A 27945-nucleotide genomic window follows, 5' to 3' on the forward strand; every position below is an offset into this window, starting at 1 on the left:
TCTCAGGAAGCAATCCTGCCAATGGACTTACATACAGGTTAAAAATTAACCCATGCTGCTAGTAGAAAAAAATATTTTCTAAAAGACATTAGCATAAGTTGAGTTAAAATGTTTATGTATAAAAATCTATTCAAGAACCTTTAAATGCTAAGCAATTTTCTGCATAAAAAATAGTCTGTAACAAAACTTCTTCTATTTTAATAATTTTTACCCTTCAGCAGAAAAGCCACACTTCCTTGCATAAGCTGACTGGAAAAGATTGCTGTATCAAGTATTAACCAAACAGTTCTTGTCTCCCAAAGTTCAAGTGTCATCATACTATTTCCAACTCATTTGTTACAGTTGCCACTATCACACAAAAAACATTCAACATAGAAAACCTTGGTGTTCCTTTACATTCAAGGAATTTATTTTCCAGGAGCTGTGCATACTCTTCCCATTCCCTCATGAATAATTTATACAGTGCCAAAAAAGACCTCCTCAGCCCCAAACTCTAACAAATTAAGTAATATAAAATTAGATTTAATGAATTTAATCTCTTCTAAAGATGTTGACATGTTTTTCCTTGAAAACACATTTGCAAATATTTCTAAACATGCACTACTAAAAAGCGAACTCTAAAAATGCAGCATTTATATAATTTCTCATATGGAAAAGATCATAATTTTAATAACTTATTCCCACTTGCAAGTCTATGATGGACACCAGATACCCTACATCTCAAAAAATCATTTCATTAACAAAATCAATGCCATTTAAATGAAGGGAGTATAGTATTACCTCCCCAGCCAGTTTAACGTAATGAATTGCTTAGCTGGTGTTATTAGGATAGCCTACAACACAATGCCTTTGCTTATTTACAAAGTCTAAGCCCAAGTTGGTAGTCAAGCACATTAAGCAAGACTGAACATTCAAATCAGATTTAACCACTATTTTAGGACATTCTTAGAAATAATGCCTGCTGATAGAAGGTAAAATACATGCTTTGGGCAATAAAATATATTGCATTGATCAAAGCTGGTTACATAAACAAGCTTAACCAACCATTGCAAAAGAGGTCATCATATCCACTAACAAATATTCAAACCCCATGACTGCAAATTTAGTCCTAGCCCAAAAAGAGCACACAAACTAGAGAGTTAATTAAATTGTGTATTAGTTAACAACTGAGTTTAATGTTATGAGGAACTTACATACCTTTTCTGCTTGCAAAGCAAATTGAACAGAGCAGAGAGAAACAAATTTCATTCTTACAACCAAGCAAATGTGGAGACGTAAAATACACACAGGAGGAGCGTGTATATTTCAGACCACAAAAAATACAGTACGTTATTCACATAGTTAGAAAAAAACAAGACAATTACCAAAATGTTTAACTGGTAAAAGTTTAATGTCAACTTACTTATAAAAATGAAAAAATATTTTAAAATTCACCATACAATTGAGCAACCTGGCCCTACTGACTACCAGCTATAGGAAGGCATTTAAGGAAATGATGGTTGTGTCAAAACAAAGGCTAACTTGAGGCATGTATGCTGCTTTGAAATAAAAAGAAAAGAAAAACCAAAAAACCCTCTCATTTGCAGGAAGCTAGATGCTTAGTCTAGTTTTTAAAGCTAATTACAAAATACTCGTTCATACTGGTCCAGATGTCTTGACAATTTCTTCTTCTAACAGAACTGTCAAAAGAAAATAATACATTATGAGATCTTTATATTTCTTAGTTCTAAACCTCTACAAGAAGAAACAGAAATACAACACCATACTTAGAATATGGAAATTACTAATTAAAGCACTTGCTTGTATTTTAACCCTTCCTTCAGGCATCTGTATACAGACACTTCTGTAACTGCCACCTTACATAAGGTTTTAAGGACAAATATACTTTTCCAGTTACTGCAAGCAATTCCATCAAATGATTTCTAAGCTTTATATATTATTTAGATATCTCAGAGCCTACATATGAACAATATTCAGCAATAAGCTATGTAAACCAAGATACATAAAATATTTTTTTATGTGGGATTCTTAACGTACACCGTGGCATGGCCCTGCAGAGCTGCAGCATGCTTAACATAGAAAAATAACAGAATGAGGTTATCATGCTTCCTATGGCATGTGATCACACCTTAAACTGTAAATTTTACAAGCCTTCATTTCAGTGTTTCTCTGTTCTATTGAACTATCAATGTTTCTCCAAAGCTTTATAAATTCCTGTTTCCCAAACTTAAAAAAAGATTCAATCAAGTTATCACTGCCCTACACTTATCCTGGCACAGGAACACAGGAATACAGCAGCAGTCATCTCTCTTTTCTATTGCTTCTTCTTTTCAGAATAGTAAAAAAACAGAAAAAACAGTAACAACAAAAGGTCTAAAAAAGGCCTGTTACACTCACCAAAGCAGGGTTTAAAACCAGTTAAAAGAACTTTGGGTGAAGAAAGAGAAAAGAGTGACTAGATTGTCACCACTTCCCATGTCAAAGCAGTATTGTAACTAAATGTCGGAACGACTAAGTCCTGACTTCCCTCCCCCTTTGCCACCAACCTTCTTGAGAGATCTCATACCTTCAGTCAAAAATGTATTTCTAATTTAAAGCTACTTTGCAATCTCAACATGTAATATCATTAATGGGTTAAGAAGTAACCAAAAGTCAACAGAAAGTGGTTTGTCACATTTACTGTAAACCCAAATTAAGCACAGAGGCTGGCTGCCTGCTATCAGATATGCAGAGCAGTCTAACAGTCTTACCTTCCATCTGTTTCCACATTCATTACAGACAACAAATGTTGTCATGGGTTCATCAGCACTGCGGGTTTGAACCTTTGGCAAAGGCAAGAGCCAGAAAGGGAAAGGAAAATTAATATCTTCAATTTTTGTTAGTGTGCGTTCAATGTAATTGTTTAAATCAAAGTTTAACATTAAGGAAATAAATTTGCATAAAAATACAAGTTAACTTTATGTATCAACTGAAACTGGGCTTTTTGCCTCACTATAAAGCCACGATAAACTTGGATTTAGAGAGATTTAGTAGCACTAAAATACCAAGTTCTGCACCGAAACTGTGCACGTATTTCTAGAAGATTCTGCACTAAAAGTACAATAGGCAGTACAGCTTTACATACATTTACCAATGCAAAGGCTTAAAATCTCATGACTGAAAATCAACTTTCTATTTAAAGCATATGATAAACAGTACAAAATATAAATGCAGCTGATCCTATGATGAAAATGACATTCCCTGAAGCACAGTTAAGCCAATTAAAGCACCCTTTCTGTGGTTGTGGGAATGACTGCAAATCAGAGTCTTGTGTTAGTCAAATGGTACATTAAATATATATATAAATATACATGTGCATATACATACATATAATTTTCTGCTATTTAGTCCCTCTGTAAAAATAAGCTTACACACATTAAAAACAGTATCTCTCCTCCACATAAAACCCTTATGAATATGATGTATTAAGAAGAATTATCAAGAATTCAGCATTGCAAAAAAACTCAAGTTCCAGTCTATATAGATACTAAGCTTGGATCTACATAAAATTTTTGGGAAATAAATACAACAAACTTGCTTTACATAAGCACAACTAAGTAGATCCAGCTACCTTCACATTTTATAATTTGTCAGCATTTTGTTGGAAGTTCATTTTGCAATTCCAAACTTTTTTCTCTGACAATCTTTATATAGAACTTAAGTTTTGAAAAAGGAAAACTAAGAGTCAGAATAACCACGCACCTGGGTGTATGTACAGTTCTTCTTTTTGCACTTGCCACATGTAAACAGATCAGTTTGGGTACCTCCTGTTTTAGCCATCTGGTGCTCTCTGATAGCTTCTTTGGTCAGATTTTTGCGCATTTCTTTCAGCTCATCACTTGCCATTTCCTACAAAGGACAAAGAGCAGACAGAGTTTACTAGAGGGTTTTAGCTTTAAAACAAGTTACCACTGTGCAAGCCAATACAATTTTTTATTTAGAATCCATGAACAACAACTCTGTTGAAGGGCAATGTGATTCTACACATTTTTAATTTTACAAGACTTAAGCTGGGCTATTTCACAGCACAGAAGCTACAAGAAGTTAAAAATGTTCTCTTCTTTAACACAGATAGGAAAATAAAGTACAAGATACAATATCAAGCATCTAGAAACATTTCTATGCAAATACACTTCTGAAGTTCAGAAATGTAAGTGAGGCAAGGCAGAAGATTTAGAAGTCCTCCAAAGAGGCAAAAAAGATGCTCTCCCTAGGTTAGATCCTTGGATAATTATCTCATTGACCTACGTAACATTTATTACAGGAAAAAATTTACATTTTTTTGACTTCCATATTTGTACTGATAAATAGGTAGAGCCATAATTTACCATACGTCACCAGAAATCATATTAACTTTGTTTCTAAACACTAAGCAAAGAGTTCAGAATCACCCATTTTCTTTTTCCTTTAAAATAGTTTTAGTGCACGAGATCTCCACAAGGTCTAGTAATCAAGTGTGCACAGCAAAACCAGTTTGTAACATTTTTCTTCAATACAATTTTATTCACCATCCCATGTAGACGTGGAATGAAAATCTTGTATCAATGCTCTTTCACTACTGTTAAGAAGTAATCTTAACACTAAGGGGGTTTTAGCCATTTGACATTTCAATACAAAACATTAATGAAACAAAGAATGTGCACTGGACAGGACAAAGTATATGTTTGTTCTAAATATGTAGAACAAAGAAAATCAAAATACATACTGAAGGTACAATTTGCTTTTTCTACACATTCTTTCACCAGCCTCTGTTTGCCCTAACCTTTATGTAAAGCTATAGTAAAAAAAACAAACAAAAAAAAAAAAAAAAACACTAAAAAAGCCCAGCACAACTTTCTTTTGCAATAAAGTTAGTCATGATTTTCATTAGTTGACCACAACTAATTTCTCTCAGTCTCCAAGACACTCCTTTGTATTTCATTTGAGGGGGTAGAATCTAACACATAGAAGCAGAACTACAGAACTGAAAAAAGATGTTAACAAGATGTGCTTTCACTTTTCTCTCCCATAAAATCTCATTTTTCATTTGAATTTCTCGATCTATTTTGACTTGTAAAGACACTTTCATGCCCTCTACCCCAGCACAGCCCTGTAATTCAGGTTCTGCAAGCCACAAAAAAGCCACAGTCATTCAGAAGTACACCAGCTTACACAAATTACTTTTATGGCTAATAAATACAGGCCAGGGTGTAAGTCCAAAAGGGGAGTAGTTCAAGACCTGTGCTTTACTTACCTCTGCTGTCATTTTAGCAAATTTGTCAGGAGGAATGTTTCCACATAATACATTTTTCCTTAGGTTAGGGTTCTTTGCATCCTTGAGATTCGCTATCCTACTTCGTACCCTATTTTTGTATTTCATATCAGTGTTTTTTAATTCTTGAAAAATAGGTGCTTTGGATTTAAGGAACAAAACATGGATAAGTCAAATAGAGTAAAACATTAACAAGTAAAACAGAGCATTAGAAAGGATTCATTCTGGGGGGCAAGTTCTAAACCAAGGCACTTCCCCACTGTCCATCAAGTCCTCCCCCCACACCAACCAACAGCTACTTTCCTGTTCAACACAGCAGAATTCACAACCTTCTGAAGCCTAATCATGGTTTAGCACAGGGTCAGTGAAATTCGAATTTTTGGGCAGTAGGACCTCAACTGTAATTGTGAAAAGTCACCCATAACTTTATGTCCAGTTTCTTGATCTCATCCTGAGAATTAATTAATTTTTGAATGAAATATTCAAACAATGACAGCTCAGTCACACAAATTCTTTTGTTAAAAAAAGAAGCACAGACCGCTGTTCTGGAACGATTCAAACACTGGTACCAGAACCACCCTTTTGAGAACTGTGAATTCATTTAGAAATAAACTTGTAGAAAATTAAATAAAGACACTAGAAAATGATTAAGACTGTTAACAAGAAAAGATTTTAAAACAGCATAGAAGAGCCCAGCATTTTATGTAAGAATGCTTCAGTAAGATATAATATTGCTGCTACAAGGAAAACATATTGAGCTGAAAAGAACCCACACACACTCACCTACATGCATTCCTACATATTTTAAGGCAAATCATTTAGGTTGGGCTGATTTTTAAACACTAAATTTATGTACTGATGTGTTAAACACAGTTAACATTTTTGTTTTATATGAAATATAAAAACACTCAATATATAGATCAAGTTGATTAACTTGAAAATTACTGTGTTTTTCAAAAACACTCCTGCTCTAGAGCACACATATACAACAAAGGATATCTTCTTCAATTTGAGAACCCAGCTCTTCTTCATCAGCACCAATAGCAATGTAATCATCTGAGGAAAACAAATGAATAAAATAAATAAATAAACAAATAAAATATTAGCAACCTGACACTCAGTGTTCTATATTCCTGAGATCCCTACAGTTCCAGAATGCTGAAACTCAGCAAATTATAAAACACTTGCAGTGAGTCTTCTTGTCGTATATGTAATTTTAATTTACTCCATGCTTAACCTTTCAAAATTTATTACTTGGAAGAACACAAGTAAGCAAAAGAGGGAGAACAGAAGTTTAAAAGAGTCAAAAACATTTAAAAACCAAAAAACTTCTGATACCTAGTTGCAGCAAGCACAAATAGCAACAAAAACCATTGTTATACAGAAAAATCTAAAATATTCCAATGGGCTTGGCATCTCTCCCATCTCCACAGCCTGTGCACAGAACAAACTACTATAAAAGGGAAACATTTTATATTGTGTTTAATCAATTGTTTTAGTCCATACAATACAAGAGTAAGCAAATAAATGTTTTGCATGCATGGAAGAGAAAGATTTCATTATAAACATGGTAATTAAATAACAAACAATCTTATTAGATTTTTTTTTAAATGCAAAGCAGAGATGTGTCATAAAAGACGTAAATTAGAAGAAATTGACCACAGCAGTCTTGAAGGCAGTAAAACACTTGAACTAAAATGTCTCAAGATAACTGTTTACTGTTTCTGACCATAATGCTTCCCCACAAAGACATCTACCTTTCCAAGACAGCTTAAAAACAAATTGCATATAATGTTTGCCTCCTCATTTCAACATGGGTATATTTCAGCGAGTAACCCAAACATCATTTGTCCTTTGATCTCATACCAAAGGGCATAAAATAATAAAATAACCTTATTTTTAAAAATGGATCATCAGTTTACATGTGTTGTAGAAAGCAACACAGCAAAAAAGGTTTTTGGAAAACTATTTAAAATGAAGACTACATAGAATTATGAACACTCAGATGCTGTATCTGACTGTCTGGTCCCAAAAGAAGTCTATGAACTATATATCCAGATGACCACTAACCTATGGTCTTTAGTCAACATTTTTTATTGTCTATACCTGAATTTCTATGAATTAAAAGAAAGAATAAAAGAATGAAGAGAGTAAGCACAGATGATTCAGAAGCTTACTTACACTGGGCCAAGTTACACTAAGCTAAGAACAGAGAAACAGGAGCTGGGTCATAATTTTGACAAAAAGGATGCACCAGAAAAAAATCAGGTAATTCTGAAACATCCAGCTTTCAGTTTACTCCTGATCTAGCAAATCATTCAATTTGTCAGTTTAAAGACACCCGAGTGTATATGAGAGATAAAAAGAAAAAATCCCAGAACAGTCAAGGAATTTATAGATACACAGAAGGCATGAGGATAAGAGCAATGCAAACTCTATTACTGCAAGCTATCTTAATGAAATGTCAAGAATAAATCAAAATAGAAAGACAGCCTTCAAAAACTAAAATCTGAAGGTTCCCAGGACCTCTGGTGTAAGGCAGTCTTGTATGTAGTCACACCCTCTCAGTCAAAAAGACTGAGACAAAAAAAATAGCAGCCTATACAAAAAAAAATTCAAATTAAGCATTAAGGAGGCAACAACATTCCTTAAAATAAGATCCCCTGTTGGCAATGTATCAGATGAACTGAGCCACAAAATGTCCTGAATTAGCAGCAACAAAAACGCATTTTGAAACATCCCCATGCCATCAAGGTTACTCATTACTTGCACCTTGGGTGAACTGGTTTATGGGTCTACACACTCAAATGGATGCAAACAGGGTTTATTCCAGCCTACAGGGTAGGAGAAAAAGTAGAGTGGGAAAGACAGAAATAGAGAGGAAGGAAATAGTTAAACTTGAAAATATAGTCTACAAAGCTCACCTCCTGTTCTGAGAGCTGCAGAGAGCATTTCTCTACATTTCACTCGTACAGAGTCTGAAGTGCTTGGAGCCCGGGGAAAAGAAGGGATGAAAGAATTTGAGGGAGCACTACCCTCCTCCTTCCTGCTGCTGGAATTGCTACTTGAGCTGCTAAAAAAAGGCAAAATGAAAACCAATATTAATGTTTTTTCCCCCTTCAAATAACTTTGTTTCTGGGCAAAATACGGGTCTTTTGCTACATCCATTTGATGGTATTTGAAAATAAGAACACAAGCCACCTTTTAAAGAAGTTATTTATAGCTCTAGAGTCAGTACAATTTTTTAAAGTGTCTTTAGACTATTCACTAGGGTATTTCACACAATAGAGACACAGCAGGTATTTCATTCCATTATATGGCACATAAGCTTTAATTCTCAGTTCTTTACATTAACATGAAATCTTTTTTCCTCCCACAGACCTTTACTTCAAGAAACAGTGATGATACATCACACCAACATTCACTCTGCATGCCTTGCATTCAATCTGCTTACTGTACTGAAGGGGTGCCATGGTCATAAAAACCCCCCCACAATTTATGTTGTTTTGCAAACTGTAAACCAAGTTTTCATCTTCCATCTGGACATACAGTTAGAGGTTAAACTTCAATTTTAAAATGGCTGCTGAAAAGAGATCACTGAAGTCAGAAATGTAGAGAAGAAATGGGCTTGCAAATACTCTTTTGTAAATGTTCTTTAGCTCCTGCAGTGACATTAATGCAGGCTTCTTTTTCTGGTAACATACTCTGTGTTTACCAAAAAAAGTGCAGAATGTTTATTAAACTTAAAAGCTAACACACAAAAGAAGCATATGCAATTACCACAAAGCAGAGAAAGTTGTTTTACAATTCTCAAAGCTGGGTGCTAGTACCGAGAGAGGGCAGAGTATTTGACAGACCCAACAGATGGATAAACAAAACTTGTCTGGCTCTATCTTGACCTATGTTTGTTGGGTTTTTTTCATGTCAACAGTAGCACAGTTTACTTCCCCAACAACACACTGTTTCTTGTACAACTCTATCTTTCAGAAAAGAACACAGCAGCTGTCTCTAATATTACCAATTCAGACCAAATAGTTTAATGTTAATTTGTACTGAGTGAGACTATTTGCACAGCCATTAAGAATTAAGCACCTTTCTTCTCTGGCATCGGGGCTGTTTTGTGAGGAAGATGCAGGCTCCTTCTTCTTTTCTTCAGAATCTTTATCAGTTGAAGGTCCATCTGGAAATACAAAACATGAGAAACTCTCTTCTACCCAGAAATAGTAACTGATTTAAAGCAGTGATAAAATATCATGATTTTTCCCGAATCAGTTACAAATGCTATCATCTCCCACTCTCTGCTTTGACCTTCTCTTGCAGTACAGCCTTCCACTTCCCAACACCCTCCCAATGCAGGAAATGGAAAACATGACAACACTTCAGATGCTTTGAGTCAAGTCCAGCATCTGCTTAAACTGGCAGTGAAGACATGATGGAAACATAGACTTTTATGATTTATTTTTTCCAACACTCCTGCATTAGGTAGACAGTAACTTCCCAGGTATTGTATCAAGTCTCTGGAATTTGTCTTCCATGCTTTAGATACTTAATTTCCTACTACATACATGCCATTCTTTTTAATTATATTGTGGAAGAGACCATAGTTGGCAAAATATAAAGTCACTTTCATATTTTCAAAGGAGTTTTCCAGACACACAGATAGTAGTTTCTGTGATAGCTCTTCAATTACTTGTCTCAGTATTTAAATATACTTGAATCTGCCATTCCCATACAGGTTATGTTTCACAACAATTTTATAAAGAATAAGGACAAAAGTCTATATAGAAAAGAGCAATCACAACACTTAATTCTAGCACAGCAAAAATGCATACACCCTTCCATTGTAAAGAGGATTTCAGAGTGGCTAAATTGAGTGCCTGCTTTGATTTGTTCTCTAGAAAGGGTGGCTCTCTACTGCCTACAGAGAAAGCCTAGTGAGATTGGCATCACTGATTGACAGATTTCATGAATTCCTCTTCCCAAGCCCTTATAAAGCTGCTATTACACTTCTAAAATCGTAGACTGTATTACTGGAATCAGCATATATTACAAACTTTAAAATTAATTAAAAACAGGACAAGAAAAGGAGGGAAATCTGTTAAGGCTCAGTCTTGCCAACAAAGATGTCCCGAAGTGAGCATGTAAATCCTTGTTTAGGCATCTAAAAGTGTCTTTATTTACAGAGGAACCCCCATCCCTGTGCTTCTCAGAAGAACTTGGTTGTACATAACACAAATCTGGGTCTCTTCAAACATCAAGCTTTTTAATTTGATTTTTATAGAGCAGAAAATAACTGTACTGGCTTTATTTTTATAGGAACAATAAACTGAACATAATTTTGATCCTTTCCTTAACCTGTGAGTTACGGAATTTATCCAAAGAAATACCACTTTGTTAAAAAAAATCATCATAAAAGGAAAGCAGAGACAACAGTACTGGATCAGACCAGGCACCAATCTACTATCCTGTCTCCAGCTGCACCTATAAGGACATGCACACAAAATAGTACAGGAACCAGAAAAGCACAAGAAGATACTTCTCCAGAGTATTTTTCCAGCCTTCAAGAGCTCACCCATTGTTTGCAATGTTGTATTCAATCTGTGAGAAATTTCATTTAGGAAAAAGAAGATAATTAAACACAGATGATGCACTCGGTGATCATCTTTAATAAGCTGAAAATGCTATTAAAAAAATCCTAATAAAGAGACCAATTTAACAACTTCTGTTTATAAAAATAATTTTACTAAGAAAGCAAACAAGACTATAAACTGAATGGATCACATGAGTTCTCTGCTATGACAACTGAAGAGAACTAAGAGAAAGAAAACAACTCCCATTTTTAACATGCATACTCACTCTCTCTATGGCAACAACTGATTACATGATATAATCTTTAAAGATGTTCCAAATATGCATACAATCTTATTTAGCTTCATAACATTTTAAGTACATGTTCATTTTTGTCAGAGGCTTTAAGACAAACCAGTAGATCAAACAGGTATCTTGGGGTACAGCTCAAATCCTGCAAAGCAGGAGCTGTGCTTCAGCCCATTTACCTACACATTTTTTTCTGGCACACAAGTTGTCAAATTCAGGTCTGACTTGTGTATCTCCTGCTTATTATGCACACACACCACAGTTGTATAGCTGGCACCCAGATCTCTTTTATCAAACACTTCCATTCAGCCCAGAACCATTTCACCAAGGGCAGGCACTTGCCAACACCTGCCAATACCCCAATGGCTTCTTTCCCTTATGGAAGGCAGGATGTACACAAGGCACACAGATAAAAGCACAGCTCCTCCTAAGCTGCAGTCTGTGCAAGGATGTCTCAAATCAAGGTCAGACTTGAGCAGCTGAAACTGAACATCTTTAGCAAGTATGTCTTCAAAACTAAAGCTTCTTTAATCACTTGAGAGTTTTTGCTTAATCTAGTTTCAAAAAGCTGAAAATAAAGTTAATATTATCCTAAGTCACTTTATTATTTGTTTAAGTCACCTTATGGCTCATAAATTGGAAAGCACTAGAAGAGATGCTTTCCATCTTTAAACTCACACAGTACTGAGGATATCTTGTTTTACTGAAGTACTGTATTGACAAAAGAAGAGAGTGCAATTAACAGCCTGCTAGGCAGCATTTCATCTATCCTCTGGGGATAGAAAAATTATCCTTGACAAATTAAAAGTCCCTACTAATTAGCTTATTTTACATTCAATGACCAGACTCTAATATAGAGGAAGAATGACATCTAATGGGAACTATGAACAACCACAGAAATTCTAACAAAGTAAGGTGGAAAAAAATGGCCCTTCTGTGAAATGTCTTTAAAAATTCCAATGTGATTCACCTCAGGAAGTCTACAGAACATTATAAATATTTATACAGTACAAACTACAAGTTGTGCAGTTCCTTTTTGCAACTCCATACAGCTATTCAAACTCACCAAATTTGTCTTCAGAAACAAGTGGGAATTATCACCAATTTTAGGACTGAAAACTGTAACTTCGCAGTTTTAGCTACTGCATCTTCAGGCAGCCATAAAAAAATCTCAAAGCTTTGTTTTTTTATAAGAGAAGTTAATTTATATTAATACTTCTTCTTTAAAATACAAAGAACATGGTAGTAACAAGAATAGACTAGTAGTCATTGGAATAAGACATTCTAAGGTTAACAATGGCACTGCAGTTCCTACCTGGGACTTGCAATTAATTTGAAAGATATTTGAAGCTTCTCCAGTGAAAAATCTCTCCAGGGTCAAATAAGACATAACAGTGGTTTGTGTTATCAAACCAGAAATTTTTAAACATACAGCCAGATAACATAATTAATCTGAATGTTAGAAGCCATTAATAGCTTTCTCCTAGATATTTCTATGTTACGAGCCAACACTAGACATTTGCTAGTAAAAAGAAAAAACTAGAAAATATAAAGATGAAATGTTATTCATTTATAAATCTAACTTCAGATTAAGAAAAATATTAAAGTAAAAAATTTCCCCAGAAACATTAATGAAAGGGGGCTGGTTATTACCTGGAAGCACATGAAAATTTAATTTAGTGGGATATCGTGTGTTGCCTACTCAGGAATCACTACCAGAACTTGGAAAGTTTTCTGAGAATTCAGTTTAAATAAGTGAAAAGAAAGAGATAAGAGAACAGGTACCAAATTACATAATTATTAATTCAACAATGACCTTGACACGCAATAGTTATTTAGGCTCCATTTTCCAGATTCTGACCAAATAGTCTTGAGATGCACAAGCAGCTACACTTGTCAGCAATTCCTCTACAAGATGTAGTAAGGCATGAAGATAAGATCAGTAAAAGTCTCTTTTCAGTAGTAGCTCTGGAAGGAGGAATATCTAAAAGTCCATAAATAAACAACAAAATTATGAACTGTTTGCTAAAGATTTTTTTATCATCAGTGTCAAAAGACCATGACACATGGACTTATTCACTACGTGTTTTTCTTTTATACAGTATAATGCATTGTGTGTTATCTCTCCACTTATTAGCTTAACAAATTACAGACCTACAAACAGTACATGAACAGTTCCAAATATACACTTCACAAGAGGTGATTTCTACAGCTCATACTCGATATGAAAATGAAACTATTGAAATTGTTTTTGCACTTGATTCTGCTTGATGTCTTATAAAGACATGTACTCTTCTTATCAAAAGTAAATAATATTTGTAAATGCTATTAGACTCTAATTTAAGAACTTGCTTTGCCAGGAACATTTTTTTTTTTTTGAACAAAGCCAGTAGGCTTTGAGATGTCCTTGAACAACACTTATGACAGCATTAACATACCTGTAAGATAGTCCTAGACTGCACCTGCTGGCTCCGGGAGAATCAAATCCAGGTTTGAAATAACAAAGGATTTTGTGAGCAAAGTAATCTTAGTAAAATACTTCCGTGATGCCTGATTGGTGTTATTAACACTTAAACACTCTTTTAAAATAAAATTATTCAGGCATGCCCTTCTTTGAAATAGGCATTTCAAAATGTTTGTGGCCTCACTTAAAGTTTTCAATACTGGCAACAGATTATCACTTAATGTTAAGAATATTGTGCCATGCTTCTGCATTTTCAGTTCAGTATACAGTTACTGGAGGAAAGTTTACCTACAGGTCTAGACATTCTTTTTCACTGTATACTCTTCATTTCAGCAAGTAATTATTTATTATGAGGGTTATATTCCTTAAGGAATTTTTGTTGCTTTTCTAACATAAGAAACACTCCTGACAACCTAAATGAGTGCGCATAGATTCATTATCTGCACAGCATACTCTGTATATTCAGTGCATAGATTCATTACCTGCACAGCATACTCTCTGTATATTCAGCTACTTGGCAAAACAATCATTATTGGTAAATCCCATGTTATAACTGAGCAGCATTTTATTCTGAGAGCTGAATTTAGCTCCTTATGCAAATTGTGACCATCTCTGCTGTATAGTTTAACTTTCAGAAAGTATCTGAAAGGGACCTTGCACTGTGGCTCACCCAGTGAGTCACTTCAGATGGTCAGAAGCCTCAGCTTCACAGCTTCCAACCCCTCCAAAAAACGCTTGGAGAAAAAAATCTGGGAAGGCTCAAGTCAAGCCACAAAGATCTGGTGATTCACAACTCACTTTGATTTGTACTCATGTATCCCATGCATTCCTAAAAACTAAATTCTGATAGCATTGAACTGAAACATTACATGCAGCCTGAACAGTGAACAATTCTTGCCTAAATTCAAAATGTCATTTATAAAAATAACTCACAAAGACTTCAGAGCTCTGAGTACAATGCTTGGTACGATTAACAGCTGTCCGCTTCTGCTGCCATCTTTGCTCCATACCATTTTACATGCACTATAAACAGCATAATCGAAACTGATTTCTCAAGCAGCTCAACATACGGAATTGCGCATTCTTCCAAGAAAGTCAAAACTAATGATAAAACAGAATAAGAGTACTTTGTAAGATTCCCACCCAGACTTATACCCTATCTTTCACAGTTATGAAACTTTATGTTCTAATGAGTTACTGAGCAGTGACAAAAGAGGCAAAACATTTGCCTTACTATGCTTTATTATAAGATCTACATTACAACCAAGAAAAATTTAACTACCAAAGTTTTGAATGTAAGCAGTGCTGTATTTTCAGGATTCACTTGATTTTATGTAGTAAGTGCATTACCACAATTATACTAGAGCTGGCACAATTATGACACAATAATATCTGTTATGTAACAAAAATTACCATATGAACGAAGGTCACATACCCCCTGCCTCAAGAAATACTCAGTTCTGCTAAATGCCAAATATTTCTTATTTGCTTTCCAGCTCCTCACATGTTTGACTTCACCTCATGCAAAATGCCTTAGTTAGAGTCTCCCAGCTGTGTTAAAACAATCTGAATCTAGCAAGCTACAAAAGGGGAAGGTCCACTTGCCCCAGCTGTTTGTTACTGCTACAATCCCTGTGCAGGAAACAGCAACTGCAAACAAGCTGGACCAAAAAGTCATAGTTGAAATTTCAAGCCAGAAGAAATGAACAAAACAATTAGTTTCTAACTGATCAGTTCTCAGCTCTGGTCTTCTGGAGAGCCACTCCAGCACTAGTTGTAACACAGGAGGGAGCAAAGAGGCAGAAGGGGAGTCAGGACTGCTCCTCTGCACAGCAGCCTACACCCAGACTGACCTGCTGTGACCTTCAGGCATCACATTCTTACTCAGACTACTACAGCATGGAAACCCCCCAGGCAGGAGTGACACTCCCCAGGTTTCACAATGTTTGAACCCTTAAACACCAGTAAACTTTAAGTAACAACGTATAAAGACAATTCTGACTGACTTAAGGAACTCAAGGGTTAAAAAATGAGACAATTATTTTTTATTATTATCAACAAAAAAATGGCAAATCCTTAGGTCAAAGGACAGCAATAATCAGGCAGATCTCCCCCTCCCCAAGGAGAGCAGCATCTGAGCACACTCCCAGTGAGAATTCTGTTGGAAATGAGAGTATATCCTCTACTATGCTGTCTAAGCTAAGTGGCAGTTTTAAAAATTTGAACTTCCAAGAGAAAAAAATAACTTTCACCAAATATTGATAGGGTTTTGTTTTTAAAACTTAGACTAACAACCTTTAATAAAGTTGTTGAGAGCTAAATCACTCAATCCAGCAGCTACTTTTAGAAGTCTTTAGAGTAACTGATGCTAATATACAAGTCAATTTCTCCACTTATATACCTTACTACTTTTATATACTGATTTAATAAAGCTGGACTTCCACATTTAATTTCAACAATAAAAATTATATTACTTTCACTATTTACCAGTTATCTCTGATCAGATCCTACACTAAGATCCTGTATATGCACTTACTTTTATTATTAAGGTCATTACGAATTTTAAGGTGTTTTATCAGCATGTCTAGTATTATCCAGTTTTAACCTCTAAAACTAACATTATTATTAGGTAGGTTAAAAGTCTTTAAGGTAGCTTTAAAAAGTTTGCTGTAGACACTGTTTTTTCTTACTAGAGCATCAAAGTTTAAGTTTCTGACAAGTTGCCCATTTCTAGACAGTCAGAGTATTTTCTATATCATTTACAAGACAGTAATAAAGTATCTGATAAAACACTTCACAACTGATAAAAATGAAGCTGAGTTCAAATGGTAGGGGAATTACACTCTCCTGGTATTTAGCATATTTTTCCAGACAGAGTGGTAAATATTTAAATCGTTAAGTAAATTCTTTTCTATTTTACAATTTTAAGCTTCAAAAGTCTTAATTTACCTAAGCTTACATACAAAGAAACAAAACAGAGTGCACCACAGTGTATGAACAAAAATATCTGGACATATTCTGAGATTTAAGAGTTTTCAGAAAAATTAAGTACTACCAAATACCCTTGAATAAAACCCAAACAGAAAGGTTTTAAGCTTATGAATTGCTTTAAGGGAAATTAAACAAAAAGTGTTAAGTTGCCAATTAGTAAGCTGTTTAAAATCATTAAGGTTTTAGTTTTAGAAAGTGCAGCTCTGTTTCTCACTACCTGTAAGTTCTAAGAGATTTTAACATTTTAATGTCTTTTTCTCTTCATAATCAAACATCAAAGCCTCCACACTCTCACATGAGATTTTGCACCAGCTCTTCAGAGTACTTGTTATATTTGATGAAGAAAATAGTCAAGAAGTTTGTTAGTGCTTAGTGTGCAGTACAGGCACTCCAGCTCAACTGCAGGCAACAAGACTTCAGAAATTAATCACATCAGAGAAGCTGATGTCCTGCTGCCTGCCAGCCCAAATAAAATACATTAACTGTTTCTCTGCACACACTCTCACAGTAATGGCCTGGGGACAGTCAAAGAGTAAAAAACCAATTACACCAGCACAGAAAGTTTCAACATTCACACAAAAGCACAAATATGTCTAAAGCAAGGCAGTGCCAATGATGAGCACCAAGGCTGCACAGAGTTAAAACATGCAAGAGCAGGGATGTTTCTGTTGCCATACCTAACAGCTTCTTCCAAGACTTGATAAGAGATTTTGCTAAAGATGTAACCTCTTCATCTGTGCTTTGCTTGCGTATTGCATTCACTGACATTCCAATTCTGGTAGACTGCAAAAGAAATGGAAATATACATTATCACAAGTGACAGGAAAACAATTTAACAAATAAATATATATAAATTTGTACTTTGACATTCATTTTTACAGTATCTTTTTTCTTTTTCTTTTGTGGTGTGTTTGTTTCCTTTTTGCTTGTGATTCTCAGGACAAAATACTGCAAGCCTTTAGAAAAATTATCTCAATAACATGGACATTTTAAAAAGAAATACAACAGTATTACCATCTGTCTTCATCACAAAAATTTGGGGAGGGGTGGACAGTGATTGTGGGCACAAGGGTTAAGGACTGTAGTTGTATTTCAGCACTATAAGAAGCTTGCTGACTTCTTCATTGACATCACACTCTTAGAATTCCCTTTTAGTGGCTGTGTAAAAAGCTGTAATACCCAGCTGGGAGCAAGCATGGTTTAGGTACCTAAAAATTTTGGTGATACTGAGATTGTTTAGAATCATTAGCACAGAGAGTTCTGACTTTAGACAGAAGCAGTACTCTCTGTGTTTAAGATTTTAAAGAATGAGCTATCCTATATTTCTGAAAAGGCCGACAGTGACAAGCTTTAAGCCTTTGCCATTACTGCCACCTACAGAGCAAACATGAGAGTAAGTTACAACTCACACCTTTCAAGACTCAGAAGATAAGGACATAAATATAGCTCAACAGTAACATTTTAGAAGATTTATGGCTAATGTGTAAGTGTAACAAAGAGAAAATTTCCACCCTTTTAGCTTCATAAGAGGAGAAAAGCATGTAACAATATAAATAAGGATTTTATTATCTTTTTGTATTCTGATTGATGACTAATTTTTTTTATTTGCTGTTAAGATGCTCAGTTTTGTTGCATTACCATTTACAGGATTCACTAAACAGAAATTACTCCACTTACTTTTGTAGTAGATCATCATTAACTTCCTTCTTCTTAAAAGGAAAATTTAAATCTTTGTGTCTTGCTAAAAATGGAAATGATTTGTTCCTGTAAATTACTTCTTACAACCCAAACAACACTTTTTGAGGCACCATGGATGAGCTACTGAAGTAATCCATATCTATTTCAGCCAAGGAAACACATTAAATAACCTCAGGCCTAAGCATCAGCTCTAAACATGCATTTTGAATGAAAGAAAACAAAGGGTTACTCACCTGTAACTAAAATGTTCCAAGATGGACTCTGCTCACCCACATTAATGGTACTGCCCATTTTCTTGGTATTTTGAACACTTAAATCTCAACAATATGTTCAGACAGTAAAAAATAGCATGTCCTTGAAAATCCATAAAACACCACATCTGGATGAGAAAAATGTATCTACTAAAAAACCCAACCCTCCATTAATAGCTGGGCACAACGACAGCCTATGCTCATCAGCAAAGGGAAAACACACAAACTTACAGACTTAGCTAAGTAAAATCCAAAAACTCAAGTAAAACTCAAAACTAACCAGAAAAATTTCTTCTTCTGATCACACAAGAGGGACAGTTTATGGGAACTTTCTGAACTGCCAGCTTTCTTAAAGCAGCACATAAAAACAACTAATTTGTTTGCTTTTATAGAACACTGTATCAGGTCTACCTGAAGAGAGGAAGTCATGATCTACTAATTTATCTACCTTCTAACTGGCACAGATAGTCACAAAAGATCAGTGTTATATTCTCAAAATTACTATGTTTTAGTGACAAACCAGCTGACAGTATTTGAAATTTCCTTCGTCATCCTGTCTATAGAGCTGTTCTTGCGATTGCCACTGTTAAGTGAAAAACTCCAGTATTTTCATTCTTCCCCACTTTAAATTCTATAGCACTTTTCATCTGCTTTCAGAGTTAAGACAGTCAAAGACAGCATAAGACAGCTGTTTTCACCCTGAATCACTGAAGCTTTGGCCAGCAGCCCTCAGTTGGTGCAAGCAGTAGTGAGCACAAGTAACCTATGACTGAACACAAAGCAGAGCAGATAGGGGCAGCAGGTGCTCTCTAAACCAGAACAAATTAAAAATTTAAGGAACACAGCTGGGGAGGGAGAGCAACCACCAAAGGAATCAGACCTGCTTCCAACTTTAAACTGTAAGTGTGTGAGGATAGAGAACTGCTGAGCACTCAGACCAAAGCAGAGCCAAACCAACCACTGAAGAATAACCACCCCTGGATTTCTTGCCAGTGAACTGCCCTAAAGCCATTAACAAAGGCTGCACATCATAGCCTAGCTCTGCACATGTGTGTGTAACTTCCTGTAAAACCTGTTTGTGAAAATAAAGGCTGACTGTGTCACTCACTGTTTAGCTGTGCACTAACCACAATTAGCACCAGGGACACGATGCCTTTAATGCTCTGAAGCTGCTAAACAGATTTGCAAGTCAGACCACAGGATAAATTGTGTGAGGAAGCCTACCAGCTCCCTGCCTAGCTGAGGAAGGATCAGCTTGCTTACATAAAACTCATCAGATGTGACACAATGGTATTATTGCCTGTAATCACTTCAGCTTTCTGTGAAAATAAATGTGGCAAGAAAGACAAAAGACACCAGCACAAGTCCAGACTACTAATATGCACCTTCCTATTGCACATACCTGTGAAACTCGTCAGAGGACCTCATTATTTCAGGCTGAGGTAGGAGAGGTATAACAAAAAAAATCATCACTTCTCTTATTACACAGGAATAACAGAGCTAGCAGAGCTTTTCTCAATGTAGCCAGCTTTCAAAGCTTCTTAAAAATGGGTATGGAAGTACACTTTTCACTTTTATTCTTCATTTCATCAATTCAAACACAATTGTCAGAAGTCTTGATCTGCACAGAAGAAGACAGTGCCTCCACTATCTCATGATCATCACCCTTCCTGACACTGGCACACTCATGACCCACCACCAGAGCAATGAGATTTCTTTGCATTTCAGCTCTCACTCTGAGCCCACCATTGCTTAAGCAAATTTGGGAGGCCAACAAAGAAAGTTTATGTCAGACTTAATATTTTATCAAACTCTCAAGGGAAAAAAAAAATAGTAAATTTGAGTCCAAATATGTTGCTAAATGCAATCTCATGCAGTGGAACTGTTTTGAATACAGCAATGGATATTTATGAAAAGCTTCCTAACTAAGGTACAGACAATGCACTATGCAAGAGTATCCCAAAGTACTTGAAATCCCAGAGCTCTCGCAGAGAAATTTTTAACTCCAAAGGCAAAATAATGTTATTATACTTAATGCAAAATATAATTTGCATTAAGACCTGCACAAAGAAACTCAAAAAAATCAGGTTAAGCAGAGAGATTTTCTTGGTTTTGTTCTTGTTTTCTGTGGGGTATTTTTTCTAGGGGGTTTTGAGTTTGTTTTCTTTTTAAAGAAGAAAGTTGAACATAGGGGACAAAGTATCAGAGTTGCACCAGCATTCATGCATAAAAGCGACACCTTAAAAATCCCATTTACTGTCAGAAATAGTATTAGTGATAACTTACTAAGTACATTCTGCAAGTATATAGGATGCATTAATCAAAAATTTTATCACTCCTGACACCTTTAAAATTTGAACTTTATATTTATAGCTAATTCTTTATCTGTGACCATTAATTGCTCCTTAGAAAAAAGTTACTTTTCAGTCTCCTCCAATTTAAGTGGCTACTACAGCAAATCAGGTCTCAGATTTAACTGAAATTCTAAAATTTTCACAGATAGGGAATATCTGGCTAGTTTGGAACAAAAGTTGCTCACTGATGAATTACATGAAAAGCTCTGAAACTTGACATATAAGTAAAGTTGACCAAGTTTATTTTTTGAAAGAATTTACAAATAATATATAAAATATTGTTAAAGATGCAAATCTAAGCAACATTAGTGAGAGTATCCATACAACTGGGATAGATTGTACCCCTCCATCACTCCAGCCCAGGAGAGTAAAAGAGGAGTATAATTACCTTAAGAAATACATTACTCAGAATGAGGGAGGGGGAACATGGAGTGTGTGTCAAATACAACTTGTCTACAAGGTATCAACTATGTTTCTCCTTACTTACAAGGCAAAACCAGAACTAACTACATAAGAAAAGACAGTATCAGACATAATCAGGTGCATTCTCCTTCAAGAGGAAGGAAACACACTCATTTGTGTTAGAGTGAAAATGTAAGATTCTATGTCTGGTAAATTTGTAAGCAGCTCTTCTCCCTTATCCACAACAAAATTCACGACTCTCAATCAGAAAGAGAAACTTTAAGAGTTTGCTGCTGGAAGAAAATACTTAAGATAAATGTGCTACATCAGGTGAAGTGAGACTAGATTACCATGTAACAAAACTGATGCTTCCGAGACTTTGGACTTAGGAATCTATTTAAATAGTGTAACCTCCTTTCGAATCTGCTGGCTCCAACCTTCTTCATTAGGGAATTAACATTTGCAACACAACAACAATAAGAAAATCATACCTGTAGTAACTCAAGGGTCATGGGAATATTCTTAAGCTCCTTCAACAAATCAAGAGCTCCAGCCTAAAAACAAAGAAAGAAAATAAAAACATCAACTTGGTAGCAATCAGGAACTCCAAATAAAATATCAACAATATAATCTTATCTGCCTTCAGGGTCATACACTGGGTTCAAACCACCAGTTCTCAATTTATCCACAGAACTAGAACAAGGAATGGTCCACTTCACAAACTCTAAGCATTAACAGGCCTTAACTTGGAAATCAAAGTATTCACTCAAGACTAGAGAGTTGCCATACCTAACACGGGAGTTTTACCCCATGTAACTCAAATGACAATCAAAGCATTCTGTCAATTACTACTTAACCAATACACATCTTCAAGGATGTTTTGCTTCAGCACCAGAAAAAATCCAGACAACAGCAGCAATTTTCAGTTCAGAACAAGCACGTCAGTTTTAGCACAAGAACTTGGAGCTGAGAAGCTCTGCCCAGTCCATCAATAATGCACATATATATATAAAACATACACAGACATCATTCTTTACTGTATTTGTGGTGATGTGGTAAAGCCGCACGCCGTGGGTTTTTCTTTTTCCCCTAAGACTGTTAGGAAAGGTACTAACTACTTCTGTGTAAGCAGCTTTCTAGATAGATGATTCAAATTCAGAGATTGCACTATTAGATGTTAACAAAGTCTATACCCAGCTACTTTAACAATTCATTCTTTAGCAATATAGGCTTTACTTTAAAAAAGTTTGCATAAATGTGAGCACTGTAATTCTCTTTAACCTCTCCAACCTTGACGATTTACCAACTCTGCTTCAGCAAAGTTCTGCACACACTTCTGACTGTGCACGTGGGCTGTCAGCCCACACAAACCTCCCAAAGGCTGAGATGATTTGGCTGTTATTCAAGTGCACGTGGTGCTGAACCTGGAAGCTATGAACAGAAGGGAGGCAACAACTGCCTGTGCATCCAAGAGGCCATTCAGTTCACTCAGGCTCAGTTCATTACTTTTTCTTTTTTTTCTTTTTTTTAAATTTTTTTAAATTAATGAGGTTTGGAAATAAATCCCATAAAATTTCCATTTGCAAATCTGTGGAATTTGATTCATTTTTCTTTCCTTACCTCTTAACTCATCATATTTTATTTTGCATTTTGCTTGCTTTTCAAATTCTCCCTAATCGACTTCTATTACAACACCTGTTGCAAGGAAATGTAAAATATTCTGCTACAACTGCAGTCTTACACTTTAACCACTAAAGATAAAAAAGCCACCAGGAGGTTCAGAAAGATGGAAGTGGAACTTCGGTGTCACATTTAAAAACCCTCAGGTTTGGACACCTTCAAATGTTGGCTACAACCTTTGTTTTTCAAACACTTCTGACCCAAGGAAACCTCTAAACCCAAACATTTCACCAAATCCCACCTTACATAAATTCAATTAACATATAAAGCTAAAGTTTTACTATTTTGCCATGATAGTAAAAGTTACATTTAACTTTTATTCATCTTATACAAAACTTCTCCAGTCTTAACCACAGAATTTTAGCAGCAATGATGCAAGACTGAGAAATGTCACAATGTTTTCAGGTGCTAAATTGAGTTGGCATACTAAACCACATCTTTCTCTCAACAGCCATAAGCGTGGTTTCTTCTGTGCAAACACAGATCCAAATAAAGCAAATTAATTATCTTCACTGCTACAAAACAAAATCAAATTCAAGAAAATTTTCTTAGCCAAAACAAAACACACGACAGAAGTCAATGTCCCATTTCAAAACATATAATCCAGTAAAACTTACATCCAAACTAATTAAGTTTTTAGCACACTGTACACAGCATGTAATTTTAAAATTAACACAGCTGATTATAGTCTGCAAATTCAATATGAAAGTAACACTGTAATGCAAAGTAGCATTCTCTTCATCTCATCTTAGAAATACAGCCTAGTCAAAATTCCTTTGCCTGTTATATCCCTTCCCAACTGCACATGTGAAAACAAATTTATTATTCCCAGAGTAAATGCTTTGTGATACTAGCAACTTGATACATAGCAGGTTGACATGCAACAATTCTTTTTTAAAAAAAAGAAAACAAACAAAAAACCAAGCAAACAAACAACCCCCCACAAACAAACAAGAATAACCCCCCCACAAACAAACACCAAAAAAACCCACCAAAAAAGCCAAACCCAACCAAAAAACAACAGGTTAACGGATGTTATCTACATTTTATGCTGGTTTCTGTACCAAATTACCAAAATTGATAATGCACTAATCCTTTCTAAGCCTTCACTTCTCTAATCAATTAATCAATTATACTGTGCTTTAAAATTAAATTTAAATTGGTTTTAAACTCTTACCAACTAAACAGCTTTTCATCATCACTTTTCTTAGCATAATGTCAAATGCTCTCTTTATCTCAAAACTAGTGTGGAAGTTGCACAGCATAACTTGTAATTACTTTTCTCCTAATGTAAGACCTCTGTGTTCAAAAAAAACCCCAATCATTAAGGCCATTGTTATAAACCCTCTTTTAAGGGCATTTCTGTAATTTTATAGAAAATGAAAGGCTATGTCCCATTCTCCTAAGCTGGCTGGCTTTCAATTTACCTTGTCACTTAACAGAACTTAACAGCTTCATACAGACTCAGTAGATTACATAGAGACTCAGTAGATTACTCCTCTCAGCTTCTTTCAGTTGATCAGACCACAACAGCACAGAATGGTATTCTACAGTCATATTTTAGAAGCTGAGCTTCAGGCAATAGAAAATGAAGCACATTTTTGAAGACAGCAGAGCTATCCAGTCATGATTCTGTTCTACTTAAAGGAGTATACATTTAATAACACAGACAATTTTATTTTCCTCTCTAAATTTACTCAAGCATTCTCGATTTATTTTTAATCCATGGGTGCAGCCTTAGTTTTAATAGCTATTCATTAAGCAGCTTAATGAAAGAAAGGTGTACTTACATACAGCAGAAGCTCAAAGGAAGGCACTACAGGTTTTAATCCAATCACAGTTCTGAAGGAGGAGTGGTATCTATTTCAATTTGAAGCAACGGCAGAAATGTGTATGGCACAGTGCATTAAATACTAAATCATATTATTTACTCCTTCAAAACAAAAGAACTGCACATATCATTTCATTAAATAGGCATGAAATCTGCACAGCTACAATTAAATCCTTAGTCAAGGCAAATCACCAAGAGTTTGACTCAGAAAGAGTGTCTGCATGGCCTGCCCTTTTAACTCATCAAAAGACATGTCACAGAGTGCTTTGCCACAAGCCAGAGTCACCTTTTGTATGAGATCAAACATTTCTTGTCATTTGAACATTTCTTGACAGCTTCAGAGAGAGCAAGTATCAAAGCTTTTTTTTCTTTCTTTTATTATTAATGTGTCTCATCAAATCATTCTCATTCAAAGACACAGACCAAATACCTGTTCTTGATGAGTAAAAATGGAGAAAGGAACACAAGAGGCTGTCAAGAGTATCATTATTCAGTGGGTACTTGTGTAAGAATGCATTTATCAATTCTCCTTCATCTTTGTGAGACAAAAAAGTACCTCTTCATAGAGACGACCTTAATAATTTTGCTAAAGTTAGCATTTTAACTACAGGGCAGAATTAGGTAGGAAATCACTTTGTGCAATAAAGAAATACCTTGTATATGACAAAGACTCAGAAAAACAGAGACATCTCCTGGTTTGAATACTAAAGTACATCCTCTCCTTCGATGCTGCTAAGGGTTTTTATCATGCCACACACACGGGCTTTGGACGAACTGTCAGATCTCCGCTTTTGGCCACAGCTCATTGAGAAAACATCAGCTGAACAAAGGAGCTGAAGGAGCTCGGTTCCAACACAGCACAAAAGCACAACGCCTCTGGTGCTCCCTCGCTCTCGCTCCTGGCTCTCACTGCTGGACAGAGGTGAACACGAAGCTCCAGCTCTGGCTCCAGCCAGGCACAGCCCGGCCCAGCTGTGCCCGCTGTGCTCAGCCACGTCCCACCTACACTGACCCCAAGGAAGTCACGGCAGCGCTCCCCAGAGCTCTGAAGGTTAATCATGTTACACGTGCTAGAATGTGAACATATTCACGTGCTAGAATATGTTCCCAGCTGCTGTTAGGAATTTTATCCAAACTACTAAGCCTCCCAGATCACAGAGAAATACCCTGTGGTCACCTGCAGCTCCCTGGTATGGCTGTTCCCCAGGAACAACAGTCATTCTCATGCTACCTGAGAGCTGTCATTTTCTTTCTGTTATCAGAAGTTTTACAAATAAAATCGAGCTGGCTGCCCTTTATCAGTCCCATGACCATGATATTAAAGCATTTCAGGCAGTAAGTCTTCACCCTTTCAACACCTTGTAGGAAAGAGCCACTATTTCAGTTCTAGAGAAAGTGAGACAGCAAATGCTTTTGTGCTTAAATGCATGGAGAAGAGAATTAAAAACAAAGAGGGAAAAATTATGGAATTAATAAATGCCAGTCATAAAACATTGTTTCCTCTAGACAAGGGTCTTGCTGCCACAATGTATCATTTGAGAGTTCAAAGAGATCAGAGCTAAACCATGCCATATTATGGAACTTCACAGATTGAAGCATGGCTTGTGTGTACTTACAATGAATTTGTTTGTATTCTGAACTAAACAAATCACCTTGTTTTAATACAGTCAGTATTTCTATAAATATGCAAATATTATTAATAATGCTCTTTATACTCTCCAGTATTAAGCAATAACAAAATTACTTCTATAAAGTGGAATTGCAATGTTGAGTTCTCAACTATTACTGTTACTAAGCTTTTAACGCACTATCATAACATGTAGAAAAAAAACCCCTTAACTTCATATATTATTATTAGTTTCTTGCAGGAAGAACAACAATTACATATAAAAGCACAAATTTCCAGAGAATAACCTGATAAAGAAATAGCAAACAGAGTTGACAACTTACTTGCATGCTATTTTATCTATAACCAGGATCAGTTATCTGGTTGTTGCTCAACACTCTGATTTTACTTGAATGTGTTTGCAGGCACCGTATAAACGCCATATGTTACCACAGTTCTTTATGAAGGACATTACATGACAGTAACACTTCAGCTAAGCCAATTGAATCCTGCCTAACTATATTGTTCATCCGTTCTGAGGCACAAGTTATTCTCCAGATTAATAAACACAATTAGAAGTGTTGCAGGTTAAAAAAAAAAAAAAAAAAAGAAAAAAGGCTCACACTCTTCATCTGTTTGTGAAGTTTACCCACTCAACTCTGGCCCTGCCGCAGCTGGGTTTGGGCTCTTCACTCACATCTTAGTTTTTACACCCCACCTAAAACTCCAGCTCTCACGCCTAAAAGCGACAACACCCTATGTACAGGGGGTACAAGAGGCCGTGTCCGCACGGTTCCAGGGGGTGACAGGTTTCCTTTCCCCGCCAAGGCCAGCACCGCGCTTCCAGCGAGCAGGAAGCGAGGGCGCAGCTGCTCCCAGCCAGGGCCGGCGCCCGGGCGGGAACCTCCTCTCGGCCCAAGGCGCTGCGGCGAGGGCGGCGGGGCCGCCCCGCGGGGGAGCAGGACCGGCTGCTGTGCCCCCTCCTCTGGCGGAGCCGGGGGAGGCGCCGCGGCCCCGCGGGGCGGCGAGGGAAGCGCCGAGGCCGCCGGGCAGCGCGGCGGCGGGAAGGGACAGGCCCCGCGCCCGCGGGAAAGAGGGAGCGCGGCGCCGGCCGGGGCCGCGCCGGGGCCCGCGGCGCCGATCCGCCTCCCGCCCCGTCCCGTCCCGGCTCTCACCGCGTTCTTCTTCTGCACCATCTTGTCCATCTTCTTGGCGATGCGGATGATCTCGTCCTCCGTGGCCATGGCGGCGGCGGCCCGGGCGGCGCCAGGCAGCGCGCGTCGAGCGCCGGCCGCGGGAGGCAGGCAGCGCTGCCGCTCGCCGAGAGCGGGGCGGGGCTGCGGCCGCCCGCGCACCGCGAGGCCCCGAAAAAGCCCCAAACCCAGCAAAAGTACAGTGAGATGTGTCTGACCTCCGACAACCTTCACTGGGCACTGTACCGAGTCCGACCGAGCTCAAGAAGCGTTTGGACAACGCTCTTCAGACCCATGGTGTCATTCTT

General features: G+C 36.7%; 1 protein-coding gene across 2 annotated transcripts; it reads right to left on the reverse strand.

Annotated features, from left to right (window-relative positions):
- Positions 1-1139: 1139 nt before the first annotated feature.
- On the reverse strand, positions 1140-27776 carry TCEA1 (transcription elongation factor A1). 2 transcript variants are annotated; one of them, XM_077185619.1, is made up of 10 exons: positions 27620-27776; positions 21819-21881; positions 17300-17405; positions 9383-9470; positions 8215-8360; positions 6290-6346; positions 5273-5427; positions 3742-3888; positions 2751-2822; positions 1140-1679 (listed from the first exon to the last, which is right to left on the reverse strand). In XM_077185619.1, the coding sequence occupies exons 1-10, from the start codon at positions 27686-27688 to the stop codon at positions 1671-1673; spliced, it is 912 nt and encodes a 303-aa protein (XP_077041734.1). In that variant the 5' UTR covers positions 27689-27776; the 3' UTR covers positions 1140-1670. The 2 variants fall into 2 exon arrangements, with proteins under 2 accessions (XP_077041734.1, XP_054497652.1); XM_054641677.2 differs by having other exon boundaries at positions 8215-8363; positions 27620-27775.
- Positions 27777-27945: the final 169 nt, after the last annotated feature.

Source organism: Agelaius phoeniceus, chromosome 1 (genome assembly GCF_051311805.1).
Source record: "Agelaius phoeniceus isolate bAgePho1 chromosome 1, bAgePho1.hap1, whole genome shotgun sequence".
In the NCBI taxonomy this organism is placed as follows: domain Eukaryota; kingdom Metazoa; phylum Chordata; class Aves; order Passeriformes; family Icteridae; genus Agelaius; species Agelaius phoeniceus.